General features: G+C 39.1%; 1 protein-coding gene across 1 annotated transcript in view; it reads left to right on the top strand.

Moving 5' to 3' along the window:
* The window catches only part of SRP54 (signal recognition particle 54), a 46,326-nt gene extending 19,804 nt beyond the window's left edge, over window positions 1-26,522 (top strand). Inside the window, exons 5-16 of the mRNA XM_010377366.2 lie at window positions 4,377-4,481; window positions 5,508-5,574; window positions 5,655-5,712; window positions 8,522-8,672; window positions 10,353-10,501; window positions 10,809-10,909; window positions 11,740-11,826; window positions 15,664-15,737; window positions 15,942-16,050; window positions 20,217-20,387; window positions 25,053-25,148; window positions 26,025-26,522. Of these exons, the coding sequence (XP_010375668.1) occupies window positions 4,377-4,481; window positions 5,508-5,574; window positions 5,655-5,712; window positions 8,522-8,672; window positions 10,353-10,501; window positions 10,809-10,909; window positions 11,740-11,826; window positions 15,664-15,737; window positions 15,942-16,050; window positions 20,217-20,387; window positions 25,053-25,148; window positions 26,025-26,116 (1,260 nt within the window). The 3' untranslated portion in view covers window positions 26,117-26,522. The remainder of the gene's footprint in view (window positions 1-4,376; window positions 4,482-5,507; window positions 5,575-5,654; window positions 5,713-8,521; window positions 8,673-10,352; window positions 10,502-10,808; window positions 10,910-11,739; window positions 11,827-15,663; window positions 15,738-15,941; window positions 16,051-20,216; window positions 20,388-25,052; window positions 25,149-26,024) is intronic.
* The last annotated feature ends 858 nt before the right edge of the window (window positions 26,523-27,380 follow it).

Below are 27,380 nucleotides of genomic sequence, written 5' to 3'. Positions count from 1 at the left end.
TGTAGCCTCAACCTGTTGGGCTCAAACAATCCTCCTGCCTCAGCGCCCCCCAAGTAGCTGGACTACAGATACATGCCACCACGCCCAGCTAGTTTTTGCATTTTTTGTAGAGACAAGGTTTTGCCATGTTGCCCTAGCTGGTCTTGATCTTCTGAGCTCAAGTGATCCACCTGCCTTGGCCTCCCAAAGTGTTAGGATTGCAGGTGTCAGCCACTGTGCCTGGCCGGAAATTTTTATTGTTAGGGGCTCATAACTATAGGCAATTCTGGAGCATCAAGTGCTTTATTAAGAAGCATTTATTGAGTACCTACTTTATTTCAGGAAGTATGCCAAATGCTGCTGACAGCAGAGATAAATAAGACTGGTCCTTATACTCAGATGCTTATGGTCTAGAGCAATGGTGTACAAAGCAAGATCAAAATTATTTTCATAATACCAAGACACTATTTGACTTTTGTGCTACGTTGACATTTGCACTGAAAACAATGGTAGGTAAAACTCCCTAGTATGAATCAAGGCGGTGGCACCATACGATACTAGTAGTTTCTGGACTCTTTATTTTTTTTATTTTTAAAGACAGAGTCCCTGTCATTCAAGCTAGAGTGCAGTGGCATGATCAGAGCTCACTGCAGCCTCAAATTCGTGGGCTCAAGCGATCTTCTCTCCTCAGCTTCCAGAGAAGCTAGGACTACAGGCCTGCACCACTGTGTTTTTTTTTGTTTGTTTTTTTGTTTGTTTGTTTGTTTGTTGTGGTGTGATCGTGGCTTGCTGCAGCCTCATCCTCCCTAGGCTTAGGTGATCCCTACACCTGAGCCTCCCTAGTAGCTGGGACTACTACTCTTTGAGCCCAGGAGTTTGAGACCAGCCTGAGCAACATGATGAAACCCCATCACTACAAAAAATACAAAAAGTAGCTGGGAACGGTGGCTTACACCTGTAAAGTCAGTTACTCGGGAGGGTACGTTGAATCCGGGAGGTGGATGTTACAGTGAGCTGAGATCACACCACTGCACTCCAGCCTGGGCGACAGAGCGAGACCTGTCTTAAAAAAAAAAAAAGCCACCAGGCACAGTGGTGCATGCCTGTAATCCCAGCACTTTGGGAGGCCGAGGCGGGTGGATCACCTGAGGTCAGGAGTTTGAGACCAGCCTGACCAACGTGGTGAAACCCCGTCTTGACTAAATAAAAAAAGTTAGGCGTGTGTAGTGGCACATGCCTGTAATCCCAGCTACTTGGGAGGCTGAGGCAGGAGAATGGATTGAACCTGGGAGGCAGAGGTTGCAGTGAGCTGAGATCACGCCATTGCACTCCAGCCTAGGCCACAAGAGCGAAACTCCATCTAAAATAAAAATAAAAAGGCCTTGTATCTATCATCTATCTCTGTCATGAGTTTGACAGTATCCCTCTACTTACTTTTCTGATGAGAGTCAGTATTGATATTAATGAAGTTTTTTGATTATGTATAGTGAAATATGTCAATGACGAGAGATCTGCCTAACTCAGTGAACCAATGTTTTGTGAATAACTAGCGCGTGATATTACAAGATCATGTACCAGTATAAGATTCATTTAAAATGCAAGATGGAATCACAGATTTTAATGTAACAGAGTATAAAAGTTTATATGGTTTTAGATTCTACATTGCAGCTAACCTTTACAAACTACCATGATTATAAAGAAACTCTGAGACCAAGAAGTTGAAAACAGCTGTTCTCGAGAGTGGGCGAAAGAGAAGACAAATTTATTAAATTATTTAGTAAAACATATATGTTCCAAATAATAGGTCCATAGAGAGCTGGGAGATTTTGCCATGACTTGTAGAAAATGGAGGTGAATGTGGAGCACCATCAGTGTACTGAAAGGATATATGAGGAAGGGAAGTGGATTTATGTTTAAGACAGATTTTGCCTGTTTCAGAAGTTTGCTTAAGGGGAGGTTGATGCTTAGGAAAGGTATGAGAAAATGTATTTTTCTCTCTTCTTTATCTCATGGTTTTCCTTGAAATTCAGGTATAATATGGATTATGTAATTTTTATGGATGGCTTGGCAGACTTTCTCTCAAAGGTTTAGACTTTGTGGACCATGTGATTTCTATTGCAACTACTCAGCTCTGCTGTTGTGGCACAAAAGCAGCAAATGGGTCAGGCACAGTGGCTTATACCTGTAATCTCAGCACTTCAGGAGGCCAAGGCTGGAGGGTTGCTTGAGGCCAAGAGTTCAAAAGCAGTCTGGGCAACATAGCAATACTCCGTCTCTACAAACAAATACTAAAATTAATCAGATATCATGGCACACGCCTGTAGTTCCAGCTACTCACGAGGCTGAGATGGTAGGATCGCTTTAGCCCAAGAGTTCGAGACTGCAGTGAGCCATGATTGTACCACTGCACTCTAGCCTGGGTTACAGAGTGAGACCGTGTCTCAAAAAAAAAAAAAAAAAAACAAAAAAAGTAGTAAATGAATGGGCATGGCTGTATTAGATTGAAATTTTTTTCAATGTAATAGCTAGAAATGTAATAACTTTATAGCCTGTTGCTCAGGCCAGAGTACAGTGGCCTGATAATAGCTCATTGCAGTCTCAAACTCCTGGGCTCAAGCCATCTTCCTGCCTCAGCCTCCTGATTAGCTGGGACCACAGGTGCATGCCATCACACCTGGCCAATTCTTTAAATTAGTAGGGACAAGATCTTACTATGCTGCCCAAGCTGGTCTCAAACTCCTGGTCTCAAGCAATCCTCCTCTGGCCCCCAGAAAGGGGCAGGATTATAGGCATGAGCCACCACACCCAGCCTCCATTGAAACTTTATTTGCACATAGTTCACCAACCCCTGATCTGGGACATTAACTATTATAGATTTATTATTATATCATACATTTCAAGTTCCAAACGACTGATTCCCACGTGAATTACTTTTTAAATGTCCCATGCCTTTTTTTTTTTTTTGGAGATGGAGTCTTGCTCTGTTGCCCAGGCTGGAGTGCAGTGGTGCAATCTCAGCTAACTTCAAGCTCCGCCTCCTAGGTTCACGCCATTCTCCTGTCTCAGCCTCTTGAGTAGCTGGGACTACAGGTGCCCACCACCACACCCGGCTAATTTTTTGTATTTTTAGTAGAGACGGGGTTTCACCGTGTTAGCCAGGATGGTCTCGATCTTCTGACCTCATGATCCGCCCACTTCGGCCTCCCAAAGTGCTGGGATTACAGGCGTGAGCCACCGCACCTGGCCCTAAATGTCCCATGCTTTTTTAATTTGGAGACTGTCCCTATATGAACCTCAGTTTTCCACTGCCTGTCATTTTAAAGTTGGTGATTGTTTTTTACTAGCTCTCTAAATGTAGTAACTTTACAGTAAATATTTGGCATTGGAGAATTTACAGTTTGACCTGGAAAATCTTTCACATATAATCTGTAATTTTGTTAAGTAAATATTTGTCAAATTGAATATGGACGTTAGCACTCTTGAGTATGGCATCCACTAGCCACATGTGGTTATTGAGCATTTGTAATGTGACTAGTCCAAACTGAGATGTGTTTTACATATAAAATACACGCCAGATTTTCAGACTTTGTATGGGAAAATAAATGTAAAAATCTCATTAATTTTAAAATATAGATTACATATGAAAATGATAATTTTTTAGGTGTATTGGGATAGACATTAAAATTAGTATCACCTGTTTTTACTTTTTAAATGTCAGTACTGGAAATTTTAAAGTTCATGTGTAGCCTTCACATACATTTTTGTATTACATTTTTGTAGTGCTGATGTAGATTCCTCGTGTGGCTTAAACTTGGTTTTACATTTTATTTTATACTCCAGCTTGTTCTAAAAAATGTTGTGAGATCTTTACCTCTGAACTGGTTTGGAGTATAGACTTGATTATGACTTCTTAAATTTATGTTCTTAAATTTTACTCTGTCTATGCAAAGGAGAACAGTTATATTAGAATAGCGTATGGTAGCTTTTATATGAAAATGCCCTTAGTTATATAATTTAAAAGTTGTGGCAGCATGGTGTCTCATGCCTGAAATCCCAGGACTCTGAGGCTGAGACAGAAGGATTGCTTGAACCCAGAGGTTGGAGACCAGCCTGGGCAACGTGGCAAGACCCTCTCTCTACAAAAAAAAAAAAGTTTCAATTAACTAGATGTGGTGGTGTGTACCTGTAGTCCCAGTTACTTGGGAGGCTGAAGTGGGAGCATCATTTGAGCCCAGGAGATCGAGGCTGCAGTGAGCTCTGATTATGCCACTGCACTCCAGCCTGGGTGACAGAGTGCGACCCTGTCTCAAAAAAGGAAAAAAAAGTTGTGGGAAAGGGGTTTTGAATTTAAATGTATGTTAACTTTATTTTATTTTTAATTTATTTTTGGTATTTAGCTTGTGGACCCTGGAGTTAAGGCATGGACACCCACTAAAGGAAAACAAAATGTGATTATGTTTGTTGGATTGCAAGGGAGTGGTAAAACAACAACATGTTCAAAGGTAAATTGAACTTAATTTAAAAAGAAGCCATATGGAAGATAGGTTTGTATAAATCAAGTTTCGTACTTAATGTAAAAATATATTATAAAGCCTGGCTTTATAATATTGAAATATATATTTTTATTAATTATAATTAATTAGAATATATTAATATATAATGTGTTATATATTTTATTAAAATATATTTGTGATATATTAAAATATACTATAATATATTAAAATACCTTAAGGCTTTGTAATATTGTTGCTTTATAATTTTATGTTACTTGATGTATGTTTTTAAATAATTTTTTGTAGGATAAGAGAAGAGATCCTCATACTTTCTTACTTCTTTTTTGAAAGAAGGTAGACATCTATAACTATGCTATTTCTTTTATTAAAAAAAGACTATTCCTATCCTTTCAGGAAGTGAGTGCATTATTTTTGGAGAAGAGAACATGGAGTTTACTTTATCCTCTATAGCTCAGGACTCCTTTTTCAGGTTCCCACCCAGCATACTATAGATCTTCATTTTGCATAACCTTATGCAATGTTTTTTTAGACAGAGTCTTACTTTGTTGCCCAAGCTAGAGTGCAGTGGCGTGCGAACATAGCTCACTGTAGCCTTGACCTCTTTATGCTAATTTTTAATTCGGTTTACCACTCCTTTTTCCCGAATTGGCTGTCTCAACAATATTATGGGATTTTTCCACAAGCTTCATATGTGTTATAGTTTGAGGGGGAAAAAGAGAAAAGGATGATTTTTAGATCGTTTTGTTGTTTGTTTTTAATTAACATTAATAGTAGTTAACATTTTTTACTACGATCATTTGCTACTTGATCATTTTATATTTGAATGCTGCTGCATGACAATTAGAATATAAAACTTTGTAGGAAATTTGCCGTATTCAAAAATCTTTAATAATCGGGAGAATTATACGCGTTTTATTTTAATCCTTAGGTAAATAATAAGGAAAAACAGAAGAAATTATATGTATAATTTGTTATATTTTATGATATTATATTTTTAAATCTTTTCTCACCCAGTTAGCGTATTATTACCAGAGGAAAGGTTGGAAGACCTGTTTAATATGTGCAGACACATTCAGAGCAGGTAATGTCTTGAAATTTGAAAATTGTTTTCTATAATTTTTATTTTCAAGTTTGAGGATTCATGAACTCTTTATCTTCTAGGGGCTTTTGACCAACTAAAACAGAATGCTACCAAAGCAAGAATTCCATTTTATGGAAGGTAGGTTACCGGTTTTTTATTTTAACACTCATATGCCTCTTCTTGTCTGTCAGCTTTTTTTTTTTTTTTTTGAGATACAGTCTCCCTCTGTTACCCAGGTTGGAGTGCAATGGTGCGATCTCGGCTCACCGCAGCCTCCACCTCCTGAGTTCAAGCAACTCTCCTGTCTCAGCTTCCTGAGTAACTAGGATTACAGGTGCCCACTACCACGCCCGGCTAAGTTTTTGCATTTTTAGTAGAGACAGGGTTTCGCCATGTTGGCCAGGCTGGTCACTCCTGACGTCAGGTGATCTGCCTGCCTCGGCCTCCAAAAGTGCTGGGATTACAGGCATGAGCTACCATGCCTAACCATGCCCTGCTAATTTTTTTTTTAACTTTTTGTAAAGACCCTGTCTTTACAAAAGATCCTATGTTGCCCAGGCTAGTCCCAAGCTCCTGGACTCAAATGATCCTTCCACCTCAGCCTCCCAAAGGGCTGGGATTACAGGCTTGAGCCACTGTACGCAGCAACACACATATTCTTGTTAAGTATATTCTACCCGAGTTTTTGGTGGTGGTTCTTAATTTAGGGGAAAAACTTTTTTTTGTAACATTACATGTCTTTATTTGATAGTAGTGATCTGCATATAAAAAGTTGCCACTAATCAGAAGAATGCAAATTAAAATATCTAATTTCTTGATTTTTCAAGTTGGCAAAGATTGTATTAGGGATTGTGAAAATGTAGTGAAATAGGGATGAGATTAAACTGTTACGGAGGAGGTTTGCCTCATAAAAGCGAAAAGCCTTAAATGGTCATACCGTTTGTTCCAAATTCAACTTACAAGAGTGCTCAAAGAAGAAACATTTACCAATTATATTGGCTGTATTTTTAATATCAAGAAATTGGAAAAACTGCCATGCACAGTGGCTTATATATATAATCCCAGCACTTTGGGAGGCTGAGATGGGAGGATCACTTGAGCCCAGAAGTTGGACACCAGCCTGAGCAACATAACAAGACCTCATCTCTAGAAAAAATAAATTAAAAAAATTTTTAGGCTGGGCGTGGTGGGGTTACGCTTGTAACCCCAGCAGTTTGGGAGGCTGAGGCAGGTGGATTATAAAGTCAGGAGTTCGAGACCAGCCTGGCCAACACAGTGAAACCCTGTCTCTACTAAAAATACAGAAATTAGCTGGGTGTGTTGGTGGGTGCTTGTAATCCCAGCTATTTGGGAGGCTGAGGCAGAAGAATCGCTTGAACCTGGGAGGCAGAGGTTGCAGTGAGCCGAGATCGCACCACTGCACTTCAGCCTGGGTGACAGAGCTAGACACCGTTTCAACAACAAAAAAAATTTTTTTAGGCCAGGTGCAGTGGCTCACACCTGTAATCCTTGCACTTTGGGAGGCTTAGGCGGGTGGATCACCTGAGGTCGGGAGTTCAAGACTAGCCTGACCAACATGGAGAAAGCCCATTTCTACTAAAAAATACAAAATTAGCTGGATGTGGTAGTGCATGCCTGTAATCCCAGCTACTCAGGAGACTGAGGCTGGAGAATCGCTTGAACCTGGCAGGCAGAGGTTGTGGTGAGCTGAGATCGCACCATTGCACTCTACCCTGGGCAACAAGAGCGAAACTCCGCCTCAAAATAAATAAATAAACACATTTAAAAAAGAAACTGGAGGCCAGGTGTGATGGCTCATGCATGTGATCCCAGCATTTTGGGAGGCCAAGGCGGGCAGATCATGAGGTCAGAAGTTTGAGAACAGCCTGACCAACATGGTGAAGCCCCGTCTTTACTGAAAATACAAAAATTAGCTGGCCTGGTGGCAGGCGCCTGTAATCCTAGCTACTTGAGAGGCTGAGGCAGGAGAATCGCTTGAACCCAAGAGGCAGAAGTGGCAGTGAGCTGAGATCTCGCCACTGCACTCCAGCCTGGGTGACAGAGTGAAACTTTGTCTCAAAAAAAAAAGAAAAAAAATAAATGGGAAAAACGTCAAATGTCTAATAGGAGGACATTATTTAATAAACAATATAGCCATCTGATAGAATGCTGTATAACCTCAAAGTTATGTTTTACAGAAATATTTTTTCTTTTTTCCCCGTGTTATTTATTTATTTTTTTTTGAGACGGAGTCTTGCTCTGTCGCCCAGGCTGGAGTGCAGTGGCCGGATCTTAGCTCACTGCAAGCTCCGCCTCCCGGGTTTACGCCATTCTCCTGCCTCAGCCTCCCCCCCCAGCCCCATGTTATTTTTAAAGAGACATGGTCTTGCCCTGTTGCCCAAGTTGGAGTGCAGTTGCTTGAGCATAAGCTCACTGCAGCCTCAAACTCACGGAATCAAGTCGTCCTCCTGCCTCAGTCTCCCAAGTGGCTGGGACTATAGGTGCATTCCACTATGCCAGCTAGATTTTTTTTTTTTTTTTTGTAGAGTGGAATCTCACTATATTGCTCAGGCTTGTTACAAGAATATCTACTAGTTTCATAAAATGCTTCCAAATGGATATTAAATGGAAAAACGTGTGAAATGCTGTGAACATGAATTCAATTATTAAATAAAATATAAAAAATAAATTTGAAGGAGACACAGTTCATTCAGAGAAGACATGCGATAGAATCATACTGGGTTTTGGAATTGGAAAATTGGATAATGCTTCATGCTTTTTTAGAAGTAGATTTTGTATTTAATACTTTATAGATTTTCTTCTTCTAAATTGAAATTGGGGTCATTTTGGCTTTTTCAAAATAGATTAAAGGTAAACTAACAATTTCTGAATTAGTAATATTTGGAAGTTTTGCCGTTTTGTTAAATCATTTGTGCATGTTATATAGCTATACAGAAATGGATCCTGTTATCATTGCTTCTGAAGGAGTAGAGAAATTTAAAAATGAAAATTTTGAAATTATTATTGTTGATACAAGTGGCCGCCATAAACAAGAAGACTCTTTATTTGAAGAAATGCTTCAAGTTGCTAATGCTATAGTAAGTAGCTTTCAACGTAGAAACAATATTAGGACTTTGGTTAATTTAATTATAAAACCAGATTGAGTATATGACCAATATAATTTGTTTTGGGCACCTATATCTGTGTGGTAGTGACTTAATTTCGTCATTTTTGCTCTCCGTTAAATATAAACTTTTCATAGGTTTGAAAAAATAATTTCCTTTCTCACTTAATCATCCTATTAGTATGCATAAGAAGACGTTTAAAAATTAGTAATTAGGCTGGGTGCAGTGGCTCACATCTATAATCCCAGCACTTTGGGAGGCTGAGTCGGATGGATCACAAGGTCAGGAGTTCGAGATCAGCCTGGCCAACATGGTGAAACCCCCATCTCTACTAAAAATACAAAAATTATCTGGGCGTGGTGGCAGGTGCCTATAATCCCATCTACCTGGGAGCTGAGATAGGAGAATCGCTTGAACCCGGGAGGCAGAGGTTGCAGTGAGCTGAGATCATGCCATTGCACTCCAACCTGGGCAACAAGAACAAAACTCTATCTGGAAAAAAAAAAAAAAAAAAAATTAGTAATTAGCCTTTCATGTCTGATGAATTTCCTTTTTAAAAATTCAGTTGGAAATATTTAGGTGAATTTTGAGAATTTTCCAAAATGAAGCATTAAAAAAATATTATTTTGTGTCTCTTTAAAGGTGTGATGGAAATAATTTGGGGGAGGAGAAGCAGTTTATAGTTATCTGCAGCATATATTATTTAGAAACCCATGTCTTGGCATTGGAGTATTAGCAGTAATTCTTTGGTTTGTGGTTAATGCTAATAAGTTTCTTTTTATTTATGTTGTTATTTTGACCAGCTTGAGCAGATCTAAGGGAAATAGCCTCAAGTGTATTTTATCCATTTTGTTTTCAGTATACACTCTTCTGCTTTGATTTGCCTTTGCACTTTTTTTGCCTAGAATGCCATTCTTTCAAATCTTTGCATAACTTTTTCCTTTTTATTCAGGTCTCAGCTCAAACATTAGGTCCAGAGAGGCCTTCCCTGACTGCCCTACTAGAAGATGCCTCCCATACTTCAAAACTGATACTCTGTATCCCATTTTAGTTGTTATACATCTGAAATGTTTATCTATGTATTATCTATGTCCTCTGACTAGAATGCAAGTTTCTTAGGACAAATATTTTCTCATTTACCTTTTTGTTCTCAGGACCTAGATGGTACCCAATAATACATAGTACTTCAACAAATATTTATGGATTGAACAATTATTTATGTTGTAAATATTGTGGGGTTTTTTTTTTTGTTTGTTTGTTTTTCTTGAGATGGAGTTTCACTCTTGTTGCCCAGGCTGGAGTGCGGTGGCATGATCTCAACTGACTGCAACCTCTGCCTCCCGGGTTCAAGTGATTCTCCTGCCTGAGCCTCTCATGTAGCTGGGATTACAGGGGCTTGCCACCATGCCTGGCTCATTTTTGTATGCTAATTTTTGTATTTTTAGTAGAGACAGGGTTTTCACCATGTTGGCCAGGCTGGTCTTGAACTCCACCTCTGGTGATCCACCCGGCTTGGCCTCCCAAAGTGCTGAGCTTACAGACATGAGCCACCGCGCCTGGCTCTAAATATTGTTTTGTAGCTTCTAATGATGACATTTGCTTAGGATCAATAAAAATCTTTTCTAAAGTATCTTTTCTATTTAAACTTTCTAGCAACCTGATAACATTGTTTATGTGATGGATGCCTCCATTGGGCAGGCTTGTGAAGCCCAGGCTAAGGCTTTTAAAGATAAAGTAGATGTAGCCTCAGTAATAGTGACAAAACTTGATGGCCATGCAAAAGGAGGTGGTGCGCTCAGTGCGTAAGTATCATTGGTACTGTTGTCCTCTGTCTTGGGATTGTATGGGGAAGGGTATGTGTTTATAGCTTTCATATTGATCATTTAAAATATGTTTCAATAGTGAGCCTAATATGGTATGTAAAGGAAGTTTAAATAGAAATAATTTTGGAGCCCGTCTAATATAGTTCTATTACATCTTGCGAAATGAAACTTGAGTTTTGTACCTTTGTCTAATTAGCTTTGGAGGCGGATTCACTTCAAATATCAGATCTGCTGGAAATTTGTGGGGCCCTTTTGAGGTTATTTTATATTTTCTTTTTTTTTCCAGAGTTGCTGCCACAAAAAGTCCGATTATTTTCATTGGTACAGGGGAACATATAGATGACTTTGAACCTTTCAAAACACAGCCTTTTATTAGCAAACTTCTTGGTATGTACAGTGGTGGTGATATAGACAAATCTCCAAGAAATACAATGTATCTTTAGGACAAAATAGGATTTTAATTCTGTCCTCACTAATTTAAGAACATCATTTCCTTCTATGACTTACTTTCCTTATCTGTGAAATAGAGATAATGCTTATCTGCTTTCTGTGGTGAAAGTGGTAAAATGAGGTATCTAGTAGAAAGTTCTTTGGAAAAGTTTTAGAGCACAATACAAAAACAAGTGGTTTTAATAATAGTAGATGTAAGGGCAATAATACTTAGGCAATGTCTCAAGGTGGTATAGTTAGAGAGCATGGAATTTGGAGTTAAACCCTGGGCTGCAGTCCCTGCTTTGCAACTTGTTTGTTGCTACTTAACTTTTTTTTTTTGAGATGGGAGTTTCGCTCTTGTCACCCATGCTGGAGTGCAATGGCGGGATCTCAGTTCACTGCAACTTCTACCTTCTGGGTTCAAGCGATTTTCCTGCCTTAGCCTCCCAAGTGGCTGGGATTATAGGCGTGCACCACCAGGTCCAGCTAATTTTTTTTATTTTTAGTAAAGACGGGGTTTCACCAGTTGGCCAGGCTAGTCTCGAACTCCTGACCTCAGGTGACCCACCCACCTCAGCCTCCCAAACTGCTGGGATTACAGGCATGAGCCACCGTGCCTGGCCATGCCACTTAACTTTCTTAGCTTTGGTTTTCTCATTTGTGTAGTGTAGTAAGAATACCTATCATAATAACCTCACAAGGTTATTATGTATGTGAGTGTGTTTTGTATAATGTAAAGCAGGGTATAGTATTAGCTGTTAATTTTTCTTTTTTGCATCTTATAGGTATGGGCGACATTGAAGGACTGATAGATAAAGTCAACGAGTTGAAGTTGGATGACAATGAAGCACTTATAGAGAAGTTGAAACATGGTATATGAGTGACAAAAAAGCACTTCATCTCAGATGTCTTCCATTGACTTTTTTTTAAATAAAGTTACTATTAAGTTGTTTGAAATATAATATCTATTAGAGTCAGATCTTCTGCTTATTTTAGATGATTTATATGCAAATCATTTAAAATCTAGGTGCCTGAGCAGTTACAGAATTCAGTGTTTTTATTTTCTTTATTGTAATAAAATTAAGATTAAAATCAAGGCTTTCACTAGGTTCCTTGAAATGTTTGTTTGTTTGTTTGTTTGTTTGTTTTTTAAGATGGAGTCTCACTCTGTTATCCAGGCTGGAGTGCAGTGGTGCAATCTTGGCTTGCTGCCAACTCTGCCTCCTGGGTTCAAGTGATTCTTCTGCCTCAGCCTCCTGAGGAGCTGGGATTACAGGCACGTACCACCAGGCCTGGCTAATTTTTGTATTTTTAGTAGAGATGAGGTTTCGCCATGTTGGCCAGGCTGGTCTTGAACTGCTGACCTCAGGTGATCCGCCCACCTCGGCCTCCCAAAGTGCTGGGATTACAGGTGTGAGCCACTGTGCTTGGCTGGTTCCTTGAAGTTAAACAGGTTAAAAGTAAGAACACAAGGATGAAATTAAATATACCACATTTTCTTTACCCCACATGAAAGACCCCTCCTGTAGAGAAGGATATTACTCGATTAGGAGCTCAGGTTCTTAAATATAACATACTGGTGTTTGTATCTCTGATCTATTTTTCAGCTGTATAACTTTTTGAAATTACTTAGCCTCAATTTTGCCATCTATAAAAAGTACATAATACTAACCACTTCATATGGTTGTGAAGTCTGCATTCGCCGATGCACGTACAATGTCTGGCACATCATAAACACTCCGTGTATATTATTCTCGACCATTCCAGTTGTTCTAAAAATAATCTTTAATTACCATAGCAACTATTTGCCTCTTTGCTTCTTCTCACTCATCTTACCAGATAATTGTGCCTTTACCTTTCTCTTAAATGCTAGTCTTTCTCAGGGATCATTCTAAGTCATCTTTCTCAGGCGCTTCAGACTCATGTATCTGTTTACTAGACCATTCTTGGATGTTTCATAGACATCTCAAATTCAGCATATCCTTATTCCCATCCCAACCTCTCACCTCGTTGTCTCATCAGTGAATATTAACATCATTTATATTGTTGCCAGAGTCAGAAACTTGGGTGTCATTATTTTTTCTTCCTCACTCTGCCTTTCTCCATCAGTTAACTAGTCCTAGTGTTCCTACCTCCTAAATATCTCCATTCCATCCCCTTCTCTGTAGCCGCCCCACAACTATGCTAGTTCATCTCTTTCCTAGATCTTCTTATTGTAAGTCTTTCAACAGATCTTCCAGCTTCCTGTACTCTTCCCCTTTGATGTATTTTTTCATACTACAGCCCAAAATAATCTTTCAAAACTGCAAATCCGATCCCATTACTGCTCTTCTTAAAATTCTTTAATGGCTTTCTTTTGCCCTTATAAAGTTTTTAACCGATTTTACGATCTAGCTCACATCTTCCATGTGGTGTTTTAGCACTGTTGTTCTTAGTATTCTGTGTGTCAGCTATGCTGGACTTCTTTTAGTTTCTCAAATGTACATTCCTGTCTCACATCTGGGCTGTTGGCTTTGCTTGTCCCTCTATCTCTCTTCTTACCTCTGCCATCATCTCTGGCAAAGATGGCTAACTGCTACTTATACTTCAGATTTCTCCTTAAATGTCCTTCTTCAGGGACATTTCACCTGAACCCTAGACTGAGTTGGAACCTTCTGACAGATGTTTCTATCACTTCCTACAATTAATTTTTGTATTGACCACAATTATTTGATGTCTGTTTTTCCTGCTTGACGGTGAAGGTAGAGGTCATAGCTGTGTTATTCATCTTTTATGTTCACAGTACCTAGCACAGTGTCTGGCACATAGTAGGCCTTCAGTAACTATTGAATGAATGAATTTATACTTCGTTGCCTGTTTCTTTGCCCCTTTTTTTCTTTTCTTTTCTTTTTTTTGGCACAGAGTTTCACTCTTGTCGCCCAGACTGGAGTGCATTGGCACAATCTCAGCTCACTGTAACCTCCACCTCCCAGTTTGAAGCAATTCTGCCTCAGCCTCCCCAGTAGCTGGGACTACAGGTGTGCACCACCACGCCTGGCTAATTTTGATATTTTTAGTAGAGATGGGGTTTCACCATGTTGGCCAGGCTGATCTTGAACTCCTGGCCTTAGGTGATCCACCCACCTCGGCCTTCCAAAGTGCTGGGATTACAGGCATGAGCCACCATGCCTGGCCACTCCTTCCTTTTTCTATCTTGAATAATCCTACCACTGTTTCTGCTAGCACTACGAAGCTCGGTGTATATTCCTACTCTGTTTCCTTTCTTACTCCTGACTCTCCTGAAGTCTCTACATTTTTGTTTCTGTTCCTAATATTCTACTCATTCTGAGATCTCCAAGGGTCTCCTAATTTCCACATGTAGTGACCTTTCTTGTTTTCCTTGGTTCCTAATATTTAAGTGTTTTCTGCCTTTTCTGTTTTCATACTCCAAGTTCCATGTCTGTAGATTTCTTATATTATCCTAGCTTTAATTATCACTTCTGTATAAATGGCCAAATATGTATTTCAACCGTAATCCTCTCTTCCACTGTTTAATTCTGCGTTTCTAGTTGCCTGCTGTAACGTTTCTTTTAAGATATTGTACTGCCACTTCAAATTCAGAATGCCTGAATCAAATACCTTTTCTCTTTTTATCTTTAGGACATAAATAGAAAATACTTTCTCTTTTGGCTTGTTCCATCCCTGTTTTTAAAGCTTAGATTAATATACATACAATGAAATGCTCAAATCCTAAGGATATCTTTATTTTTTTAACAAATGCACAGTAACCCACACCCAGTCAAGAAACAGAACATTTCCATTACTTTAAAAGGTTTGCTTATGCCCTTTCCCAGTAATACTTCTTATTATAGAAGTCTTGGGCTATGCATGGTGGCTCATACTGTAATCCCAGTGCTTTAGGAGGCCAAGGTGGGAGGATCATTTGAGACCAGGAGTTTGAGACCAGCCTGGACAACATAGTGAGACCCATATCTCTTAGAAAAATCCAGTGGCATGCATCCATAGTCCTAACTACACTGGAGACTGAGGCGGGGAGGTCACTTGAGCTCAGGAGTTTGAGGCTACCAGTTAGTTATGACAGTACCACTGCAATCCAGTTTCGGTGATAGAGCACAACCCTCTTAAAAAAATAAAGAAATTCTGAATATATCCTTTTTTTTCCAATCTGTTTTCTCTAAGCATATTTTGATATTCATTCATGTAGTCGTACTTATCTATAGTTTGTTCTTTTTATTGCTGAATAGTATTTTTTTCCACAGGTATCCATTTTCCTGTTCATAGATCCCTAAGCTATTTAAGAAACTCCAAACAATCTTCTAAAGTGTTTTGCTATTCTGTCACCAACAATATATGGCAGTTCTTTATGGTCCACATCCTCTTTAACTTTTGATATTGTCAACCTTTAAAATTTTACTCATCCTAGTAGGGATAGTTTATGTGCCTTGTTTTCAGGTTTCTTGTGTGTCTGTATATGTGTTTTCTCAGATAGAATGTTAGCTTCTCTAGGATAGGACCTGTCTATGTGTCTATATATTCTCCCCAGCATTCATCCTGTCATCTTGCACATGGTAACTGCTTGGTGAATATTTATTGATTATATATTTTATAAGTATGCTTCAAGATGAATTCATGATTAAGGATGAAATTAGTTTTGTTGAATGGAAATGTACATACTGTAATATATCCAAATTATTTATATTGTATTTCAGGTCAGTTTACGTTGCGAGACATGTATGAGCAATTTCAAAATATCATGAAAATGGGCCCCTTCAGTCAGATCTTGGTTAGTTATCCTTAAAAGTTTATACCTTCTTTTGTTTTCGTTAAATTTTCTAAGAATAGATACACTTGCTTTAATTATTTTTACATTTGGGTAAAAATAGGTATCTTAAGACTTAGTGTCAATATTAAACCTAATAGTTAAATGTGGACATTTTGAACTATTAATCTTAAGCTATTATTGACTTTATGTTTAAATCTGTTTTAGGGGATGATCCCTGGTTTTGGAACAGATTTTATGAGCAAAGGAAATGAACAGGAGTCAATGGCAAGGCTAAAGAAATTAATGACAATAATGGATAGTATGAATGATCAAGGTAAGATGGCAGATTATTTTCCTCAGGGGACAATGTTCTGAATATCAGTAAGATGAGAGTTTCACTGTGTTCTTGTGGACAAGATGGGGAGAAATTTAGACTGAAAGATTATTTTTAGGTAGATTTGTAATAGCTTGAAAGCTCTTACTCAAAGGGTTATGATCATTGGATTGCCTTCATCAGTGAGAGAAATGTCTACTACAATACTCCAAATGAGATACAAGGAAAGAACACTAGTTCTTCATGATGTTGATAGAGATAACTTAAAAGGAGAACTCTGTAGTCAAATTTGGTGGAATGCTAGTTTTTAAAGAGTTAAATTTGGCCAGGTGAGGTGGCTCACGCCTGTAATCCTAGTACTTTGGCAGGCCAAGGTGGGAGAATTACTTGAGGCCAGGAGTTTAAGACCAACCTGGCCAACATAGCAAGACCCTGCCTCGATGAAAAAAAAAAATTTACTAAAAGTCTCTTCATAGCTTTAATATGGCTAACATACATTGGGAAACTAAGAAATGGATAGCTTAAGCAATGCTTAGAAAATTCTTTCGGTCTGAAACATAAGGTTTCAGTTTTCTCATTATACTGCTCTGTTCCCTGACCCTATAAAGGCATACCTCAGAGATACTGTGGGTTTGGTTCTAGACCACTGCAGTAAAGGAAATATCATGCAGTAAAGTGAGTCATACAGATTTTTTTGGTTTTCCAGTGTATATAAAAGTTATGTTTACACATACATATACTGTAGTCTATTAAGTGTGCAAGAGCATTATGTCTAAAAAACAATGTATATACCTTAGTTTAAAAATAGTTTCTTGTTGGCTGGGTGTGGTGGCTTACGACACCTGTGATCCCAGTACTTTGGGAGGCTGAGGCAGGTGGATCACCTGAGGTCAGGAGTTTGATACCAGCCTAGCTAACGTGGTAAAACCCTGTTTCTACTAAAAATACGAAAAAAATTAGCCAGGCGTGGTGGCACACGCCTGTAATCCCAGCTACTTGGGAGGCTGAGGCAGGAGAATCACTTGAACTCGGGGGGCAGAGGTTGCAGTGAGCCGAGATCGTGCCACTGCACTCCAGCCTGGGTGACAGAGACTCTGTCTCAAAAGAAAAAATAAAAAAATAGTTTATTGCCAAAAATGCTAATGATCATCTAAGCCTTCATTGCATTCTAATCTTTGCTGATGGAGGATCTTAGCTTGATGTCGATGACTGCGAACTGATTACAGTGATGGTTGCCAAAGGTCAAGGTGGCTGTGGCAGTTTCTTAAAACACAAGAATGAAATTTGCCCAATTGATTGACTCTTCTTTTCACAAAAGATTTCTCGGTAGTATTCAATGCTGTTCGATAGCATTTTACCCACAGTAGAACTTCTTCCAAAGTTGGAGTCAGTTCTGTCAAACCCTGCTGCTGCTGCTTTATCAACTAAGTTTATGTAATATTCTAACAATTTGAACAATTTTTCATATCTGTGCTTTATCTACTATCTAATTTATTGTTATTTTTTGTAGTCTCTTTTTCCTGAGCTCCAGGTTTTCATACTAACCCAAATAAGATTGTCCTTTTCTTTTAAGGTTGTCTTCTTCCTCATCGTCTCTAACACTGCAAAAATGTTTCACGCAGAATTCATAATTGCGGCATGTCTGAAGTGTCCATTCTGTGCCAGGCACTGTCCTGATCACTTTAAATATGTTAATTCATTTTATCATCATAACAACTCCTATAGCATATTCAGTTATTATCTGCCTTTTTCAAATTAGGAAACTGGTACAGGGAAGTTGAGTAATTTGCCCAGTATAGAACCTTTCCTGACTTCCTTCCTTCTTTGAATGAAGGCCCCTTCCTCTATTTGCTTAACTCTGTCATATTGCTTGCTATGATGTGCTGCTATTAGTTTTTCTTTCATTTGATTTGAGCTGTTGGAAGGAATATTATATATATTTCATAAATCTTTTATAAGGAAGATGTGGCTTAAAAGCTGCATTTATGAAATGGATTTGGAGGTTTTGATCGTGACTTTATTTTGAGATATTGTGTCTTTGTTAGTATTGCATTGATAATTAGACTTCAACTGGATTTCAGTTGACTTCTGGACAATATACTTAGACGGTATAGACAAATTAGAAGATATAGGAAATCAGGATGATAAATGGGGTTCTAAACCATGTTAGAAGAGTCAAGAGTTGGATATTTGTCATCCAGCGAAAATTCACAGGAGACATAATGGCCTATGCATTTGAAAGCTGGCCAGGTGTGGTGACTCTCACCTGTAATCCCAGCATTTTGGGAGGATCACTTGAGGTCAGGAGTTTGAGACCAGCCTGGGCAACATGGTGAAACCCTGTCTTTACTAAAACTACAAAAAAAATTAGCTGGCTGTGGTGGCGTGTGACTACAGACCCAGCTACTCGGGAGCCTCAGGTGGGAGAATCGCTTGAATGCTGGAGTTGGTGGTTGCAGTGAGCCAAGCTTGCACCACTGCACTGCGGCCTGAGTGACAGAGCAACACTCTGTCTCAAAAAAAAAAAAGATTTTGAAAGCCTTATTTTTTATGTGTGGCAAGGAGACATATACATGAATGGGAATGGAAGTGCCAGGTAAACGGATTTCAATTTAGTATGTGTAAAGAAAAGATTTTCCCCTAAGTATAACAGAATGGCATAGATAGCTTTGCATTAGATAGCAGGTCATCTTCTCCTGGGGATAGGAAGACCAAGGCTAGATAACCATTTATTTGGGGGATATTGCAGAAGGAATGCAGACATAATGGACATTTTGACTAAAGTCCATTCCATTCCTGAGATTGCATGCAACTGAAGAAATGCACCTCATATTCTAAGAGTCATCAAACAACTGTGGGAATTAATTCGCTCTTTTTTTTTTTTTTTTTTTTTTTTGAGACAGGGTCTCGCTCTGCCGCCCAGGCTGCAGGCTGGAGTGCAGTGGCCGGATCTCAGCTCACTGCAACTCCGCCTCCCGGGTTTACGCCATTCTCCTGCCTCAGCCTCCCAAGTAGCTGGGACTACAGGCGCCCGCCACCTCGCCCAGCTGGTTTTTTTTTTTTTGTATTTTTTAGTAGAGATGGGGTTTCACCGTGTTAGCCAGGATGGTCTCAATCTCCTGACCTCGTAATCTGCCCGTTTCGGCCTCCCAAAGTGCTGGGATTACAGGCTTGAGCCACCGCGCCTGACCATTAATTCACTCTTAAAGCTACTCAGAGAATTAAAATACTAGTAGTAGTAATTACTTGATTATAGGAAATAATTTTTTTGTTGATTATGGATAGAACCTACCTCCTTCTGCTTGCTTATATAGTCTGCATTTATGAATTCATGATTAATATTTACGATAGAGCTAAGGTGAGCATTTGTGTTCATTTTTTAAATATACCATATACCTCTGGTGTTTGGAGGGCCTAGAGAGGGTAGACATATGAAGTATGGAAGTGGTGGACATGGGGTCTCAAAACATTCTATTAATAGTTTACTTAAACTGTAGGGAAAGTACATGTGTGTTTTATTGTTTTTATAGCAAAAAGTACGTTTGTTTTATTGTTTTTATAGCTTGTGAATACTATAAATGTTCTTTTGAATATATTCTGTATTTTCTTTCTTTCTTTTTTTTTTTTTTGAGATGGAATCTTGCTCTGTTGTCCAGGCTGGAGTGCAATGGCGCAATCTTGGCTCACTGAAACCTCTGCCTGGCAGGTTCAAGCAATTCTTCTGCCTCAGCCGCCCAAGTGGCTGGGACTACAGGCGCATGCCACCATGCCCAGCTGATTTTTGTGTTATTAGTAAAGACGGGTTTCACCATATTGGCCAGGCTGATGTCGAACTCCTGACCTCATGAGCTGCCTGCCTTGGCCTCACAAAGTGCTGGGATTACAGGCGTGAGCTACCATGCCCGGCCTCCGTGTTTAAGTTTTAAAACTCAAAAGCAAACATAGCGAATGATAACATTTGTTAAATTGGGGTGGTAGTTTGACTATATATTATATCTGTTTTTCTATAAGTAAGATATTTTGTAATATAAAAAGAAAAATGAGATAGTTATCACTTTAAAAACATATCTGCTAAGCTCTTTGAAGTTATATATTGCCCATTTGCACATAACTGCTTTGATGGTGAATGATAATTGTGTGTGAGAGTAACTGACTCTTGTCTACAGAACTAGACAGTACGGATGGTGCCAAAGTTTTTAGTAAACAACCTGGAAGAATCCAAAGAGTAGCAAGAGGATCAGGTGTATCAACAAGAGATGTTCAAGAACTTTTGACACAATATACCAAGTTTGCACAGATGGTGAAAAAGATGGGAGGTATCAAAGGACTTTTCAAAGGTAAGAAAAATAAGCTTGTTATTAGTTAACAGACTGAAAAGAAAGGAAGTTGAGTACAAAGTTAAGAGTACTGCCAGTACTGGAAAATTCACAGCTGAATTTCATGTTATTTTCAAGCACTTCCAGGATTTATGTGACCCATGATTTATCTGTTTTCATATTTAAGGTAATAAACATTAATATTAAAAAAACTTTACATCTGTGTAGCGTGGGTAAATGAAAAAAATAATAATGCTTTTCTTTTTGTGAACACATTGTATTAAATTTAGATAATATAAGGAAAAAAACCAACGCATTACCTTTACTCCCCAGAGAATCCAGTGGATCCTACTGCAAATAACAGTTATTATAACTAAGTTTTCTTCTGATACATCATTAACTATTTTTCCGTGTTGTCAAATATTCTTCAAAATATAATTCTTGGCCGGGCGCGATGGCTCATACGTGTCATCCTAGCACTTTGGGAGGCTGAGGTGGGCGGATCACTTGAGGTCAGGAGTTCAAGACCAGTCTGGCTAGCATGGTGAAACCCTGTCTCTGCTTAAAATACAAAAAATAGCCGGGCATCATGGGGCATACCTGTAATCTCAGCTACTCGGGAGGCTGAGGCAGGAGAATCACTTGAACCCAGGAGGCGGAGGTTGCAGTGAGCCGAGATTACACCACTGTACTCTAGCCTGAGCAACAGAGTGCTGAGCAACAGAGTGAGACTCCATCCCCCAAAAACACACACACACACTTCTTAACTGCTGAGTAATACTTTTCCAGTTATGCATGTATCTTTGTCTAATGTAATGCCACTCTTTTGGACAGTTAGGCTGATTCATTCACTTCTATATCAGATTAGTTTTTGTGCAGTTCCGTGAGACCAGGAATTTTGTCTGTTTTGATGGGAAACATAGTAGATGCTAAATAAATTTTGTAGTAATATAATTCCCATTATATTTATTTGTTTATTTATATTATTTTGAGACAGTCTCTCTCTGTCACCCAGACTGGAGTGTGGTGGCACGATCTCGGCTCACTGTAGCCTCTGCTTCCCAGGCTCAAACGATTCTCCTGTCTCAGCCTCCTGAGTAACTGGGATTACAGGCATGCACCACTACCGCCTGGCTAATTTTTAGTAGAGACGGGGTTTCACTATGTTGGCCAGGCTGGTCTTGAACTCCTGACCTCAAATGATGTGCCCGCCTTGGCCTTCCAAAGTGCTGGGATTACAGGCTTGAGCCACAACATCCGGCCTCATTTCCATTGTAATGGTTGAATGTTTTCTCAATATGTGTGTTTAGGTTATTAAGTTTAACATTTCTTTGTACATTTACTGGTTTGAATTTCCTCTGTGAATCGCCTCTTCATGTTACCTGTCCAGTTCTTCCATTTTTCCCCCTTTTATCTTTGTAATAACTCCTTAAAATCTTTGGTTTATGTCTTTGAATATTTTCCCCCAGTTTTTCATTTACCTTTTATTTTTATTTATATTTTATAATGAATAGTAGTTGCTCTTTTTAATGTAGCCAGCCTGTCTTTTCTTTTTATTTCTTTTATGCTCATAAACAGCTTCCCCATGTTTATTTTTTCCTTTTTTTTTTTTTTTAACAGAGGTAATCAAGTTAACCTTCTTCATGTTGATACCACAGTTGTCACCATTTTCTTCTATTTTTTTTTTGAGACAGAGTCTCTCTCTGTCGCCCAGGCTGGAGTGCACTGGCGTGATCTTGGCTCACTGCAACCTCCACCTCCTAGGTTCAAGCAGTTCTCCTGCCTCAGTCTCCCGAATAGCTGGGATTTCAGGCACGTGCCACCATGCCCAGCTAATTTTTGTATTTTTAGTAGAGACAGGGTTTCACCATGTTGGCCAGGCTGGTCTCAAACTCCTGACCTCAAATGATTCACCTGCCTTAGCTTCCCAAAGTGCGCTGAGATTACAGGCGTAAGCTACCACGCCTGGCTTCTACTTCTTTTTGGTTTTATTTTGTGTTTGACTTTTTATCTCAATGGAATTTATTTTGCTGTGTATTGTGTATCGTAAAAAGATAAGTTTTTCCAAAGACTATCAACTGTTCCAGTCCTCTTTTAAATTTTTTTCTATAATGTAAACAACTAATTCAGAGTCTGTGAAAATTTGCCTTGAAACCCATTAAAATGAATTTATTATTTCCAAAAATATTGATTAGACAAGCTCCAAAGATGAACAATACCACTGAATAGCTTCTAAAAGCATGAGTATTACCTTTTATATTTGAAGCTTTCCTTATTTTCCTTGTGATATCCTATTTGCTCTTTTGTGACAAGGAAGAAAAATTAGACAAACATGTTGAAAACTGGTTATAATTCCTACCATCCCATGCTATTTCAGATAGTGATTAATAAACACATTACATCACTGTAATGTCTTTCCCATGTAGTCCTGACTATTCTTGATGGGACAGATTCACCATCCAGATCTTATCTATGTACTGATTCCTCAATAAAAGAATAACCCCAAGATGAAGTTGGCAGTGGATATACACACAGCTGTGTCACACCAAACTTGAAATACTTTTTTAGAAGTTTTAAGTGCTGATAAACAAACTCTTAGGATAAATCACTAATGAGCATGGAATTCCCAGCTTCTTCAGTTTTATTCATCATATAATGGTTTTCACAGATTTTATCATAAAAACGTATCTTCTCTTTCATTCATAATTTATAATTCACATGATTTATTCACATTAACCAGCTGTGACTGGAGAATCAAGAGGGTTTTTGAGTCCCATTTTTTATAAATGCTTCTGAGAAGTACCACAGTTAATGCCCCTTTCAAATAAATAATTTTGGATGGGTGTGGTGGCTCACACCTGTAATCCCAGCACTTTGAGAGGCCCAGGCAGGAGGATCCCATGATCCCAGGAGGGCAAGGCTGCAGTGAGCCATGATTAGGGCACTGCATTCCAGCCTGGGCGACAGAGCAAGAGCCTGTCTTAAAAAAAAAAAAAAAAAAGTTGTTGAAGCAATTCTATGCATTGTTGTAGTGAATATCTCTTGCCTTCCTCTTAGGAGCACAGCTCTTGTCTAAAGGATGTTTTTACCTATTCTGGCTCAGAGTGCATTTATTTTTTGTTGTTTTTTGTTTGTTTTGTTTTGAGACAGTCTTGCTTTATCACCCAGGCTGGAGGCTGGAGTGCAATGGCATGCTCATGGCTCACTGCAGCCTTGACCTCCCAAGGTCAAGCTATCCTCCAATCTGAGACTCCTGAGTAGCTGAGACTATAGGTGCGTGCTGTCACACCCAGCTAATGCTTTTTTTTTTTTTTTTTTGTAGAGACAGTGTTTCGCCATGTTGCCCGGGCTGGTCTTGAACTCCTGAGCTCAAGTAATCAGCCTCCCTTCGCCACCCAAAGTGCTGGAATTACAAATGTGACCCACCTCACCCAGGCTTCATCTCTTTCATTGGCTGCCCTTTTTACTGTGGTGTTTTGACATAGTGTAGAAATTCCTTGACAAATGAAGTTGCATTATTTGTCTTTGTATTCTCTGAAGGTTTTCATTACTTAAAGAAAACTTCTGGCTAGGCACCGTGGCTCACGCCTGTAATCCCAGCACTTTGGGAGGCCGAGGCGGGCAGATCACGAGGTCAAGAGATCGAAACCATCCTGGCCGAAGTGGTGAAACCCTGTCTCTACTAAAAATACAAAAATCAGCTGGGCGTGGTGGCGCGTGCCTGTAGTCCCAGCTGCTTGGGAGACTGAGGCAGGAGAATGGTGTGAACCCCGGAGGCGGAGGTTGCAGTGACCAAGATCGTGCCATTGCACTCCAGCCTGGGTGACAGAGCTAGACTCTGTCTCAAAAAAAAAAAACTTCTTAGATACATGCACATCTTGACATTCTCTCAGACTCATACTTTTTTTTTTTGGTTGCTATGCCTGGCCCAACAGACTCATACTTTCACATTCATCTACCAGGCATCCAGTCTCTTTGCTAATTAACCCGTGTCTATAAACTCAGCTTTTGTCCAGCATTCCCCTGTATCACTATTAAGCAGTTGTTATAGCTTACTATTAAAAACCACTGGCTGGCCAGGGGTGGTGGCTCACACCTGTAATCCCAGGACTCTGGGAGGCCGAGATGGGTAGGTCACGAGGTTAGGTGTTCGAGACCAGCCTGGCCAAGATGGTGAAACCCTGTCTCTACTAAAAATACAAAAATTAGCCAGGTGTGGTGGTGGGTGCCTGTAATCCCAGCTATTTGGGAGGCTGAGGTGGGAGAATCACTTGAACCTGGGAGGCGGAGGTTGCAGTGAGCCAAGATCGCACCGCTGCACTCTAGCCTGGGTGACAGAGTAAGACTCCGTCTCAAAATAAATAAATAAAAAATAAAACACTGGGTACAGTTTTGCTAATAGTGGCTTATTCACAATAAGTAATTAGCATAAATTGCAGCCTTAAAAAAGGCTTTTAAATGTCCTTTTATATAGAATTTTACATGTGCTTCTTCAAAAAATAGTATGTAATTGAGATAAAGATTAGAAAGGAATATGTAGAAATAGAGATAATTTTGTTAGCGTGATAGGATTATGTAATTTTTTTCTTTGTATTTACTCACTTCATCAAACTTTCTATTATACCCTGATTATACTGATTATATTACCTCCTATACTGACTCAAAATCTTTTTATTTTTTCCTCAGGTGGTGACATGTCTAAGAATGTAAGCCAGTCACAGATGGCAAAATTGAACCAACAAATGGCCAAAATGATGGATCCTAGAGTTCTTCATCACATGGGTAAACACCAAGTTGTTAGCAGTTGCTAATGCAGTTTAATTTATAAGGGTTGAGTTTTAATTATATAAGCCTTTTGTTATAATATTACAAAAATCTGTTCAAAATGTGTGATTTCAGGGAAATGGTCATCTGAATCCTAAGTTGAATTAAATTGTAATAGGGCTTATTAGATGAGGTCTTATTCACTCCTCTGCTGCCATCTCTGTGATGTTTGAGCAAGCTATTTAATCATCTTTTGTTTGTTCTGGTGACTTTTTAGTCACATATCTGTTTTAGAACCTGGATATTTTTAATTATATGACTGAGGAGTCATATAACCTCAGTTCTACTTTGACTGTATAACCTTTACAGAGTTCCTTAAACTTTCTGAACTGCACTTTCCCCTTCAGTAAAATCACAGATCATATCTCATCAAGAAATTATGACAATTAAATGAGGTAATATATATGAAGACATTCAGTAAAATTCTGGGCATATAGTAGATGTTCAATAAATGAATTCTTTTCTTTTTGCAAGTCCTATGGAATAATCCCCTATTGATTATTTTTTATGTAACTTAGAGTAAGACCTTTTTGAATTGATAAGAAAAAAATTTTTTGTTTAGATGTATTGACTGTGTGACAGGTAGTATCCTAAGATCTTTTTATGTATCACCTCATTTATTCCTCACAATAACTCCATAAGACAGACTATTCATTCTCTTTTATTGATAAGGATAATATAAATTTTTAGGTGGTTCGTTCTTTAAGGCTGATAACTAAATTGCAATCAGAATTCAGTATTTTTAGAAGTACTTATTAGGCAAAAGTAATAAATGTTTCCAGTTCTGCTTAATAATTATCTGTTTTTAACTCTACTTCCCTACTTTTGCCTTAGGTGGTATGGCAGGACTTCAGTCAATGATGAGGCAGTTTCAACAGGGTGCTGCTGGCAACATGAAAGGCATGATGGGATTCAATAATATGTAAAGAAAATGCCTTAATATAAACTGACTCAGTTGAGTACCTAATTTGCTGAGACCTCAGAGTTTCCCTTCTTTTTGCAAATTGGGGGGAAATTTTTCTTGCTTATCATGCACTCTTTCTTTTTCTTCTCGCCCCCTTTTCCCCTCCTTTTCTTTTTCCTTCTTTCTTTCCTCCCTTTAATGTAAGGGAGAAATACATGGTTTTTGTGGAAATCATTATATGTTTGCTTTAGATTTTCTTCTGTTTTCACCATCATAACACTTAAGTTAATTCATGATGTAAAATTTTAGTACTTAAAGGTTTTTAATCGTCTCGAAGGCCAACTATCACATTTGTAAACAGTCCTGGTCAGTAGTTAAATAATGTTCCAATTAAAGTGCTGTAAAATAAACTTTAAAGTGGTTATAAGGGGTTGTTAACTTTCTTTATGGTTAAAAATTATCAGTTTATCACACTAAAAACTCAATGGAAAAGCCAATAGATAAATGTCATTTAAAACTATGCCTGGGGCCGAGCACGGCGGCTCACGCCTGTTATCCCAGCACTTTGTGAGGCCGAAGCAGGTGGATCACCTGAGGTCAGGAGTTCCAGACCAGCCTGGCCAACATGGAAACCCCATCTCTACTAAAAATACAAAAATTAGCTGGGCATAGTGATGCGTGCCTGTAGTCCCAGCTACTCAGGAGGCTGAGGCATGAGAGTCACTTGAACTCAGGAGGCGGAGGTTGCAGTGAGCTGAGGTCCCACCTCTGCACTCCAGCCTGGGTGACAGAGTGAGACTACATCTCAAAAGAAAACAAAAAAAAGAGAAATTAAGAGGCCAAGTGTGGTGGCTCCTGCCCAGGCTGATCTGGAACTCCTGAGCTCATGTGATCTACCTGCCTTGGTCTCCCGAACTGCTGGGATTACAGGCCTAAGCCATTGCACCCAGCCAATCGTTGATTTTTTTTCTTTTTTCTTTTTTGAGACAGAGTCTTGCTTTGTTGCCCAGGCTGGAGTGCAATGACATGATCTTGGTTCACTGCAACCTCTGCATCCCAGGTTCAAGTGATTCTCCTGCCTTAGCCTCCTGAGTACTGGAATTACAGACATGTGACAACACACCTGGCTAATTTTTTTTTTTTTTTTTTTTTTGAGCTAGAGTCGCCTCCTGTCACCGAGGCTGAAGTGCAGTGGCATGATCTCTGTTCACTGCAACCTCCGCCTCCCAGGTTTGAGCAATTCTCCTGCCTCAGTCTCCCTAGTAGCTGGGAGTACAGGCGCGTAC

This window comes from Rhinopithecus roxellana, chromosome 5 (assembly GCF_007565055.1).
Source record: "Rhinopithecus roxellana isolate Shanxi Qingling chromosome 5, ASM756505v1, whole genome shotgun sequence".
Taxonomy (NCBI): domain Eukaryota; kingdom Metazoa; phylum Chordata; class Mammalia; order Primates; family Cercopithecidae; genus Rhinopithecus; species Rhinopithecus roxellana.
The sequence above is the reverse complement of the archived record's forward strand: the minus strand, read 5'-3'. Positions and strand labels throughout refer to the sequence as shown.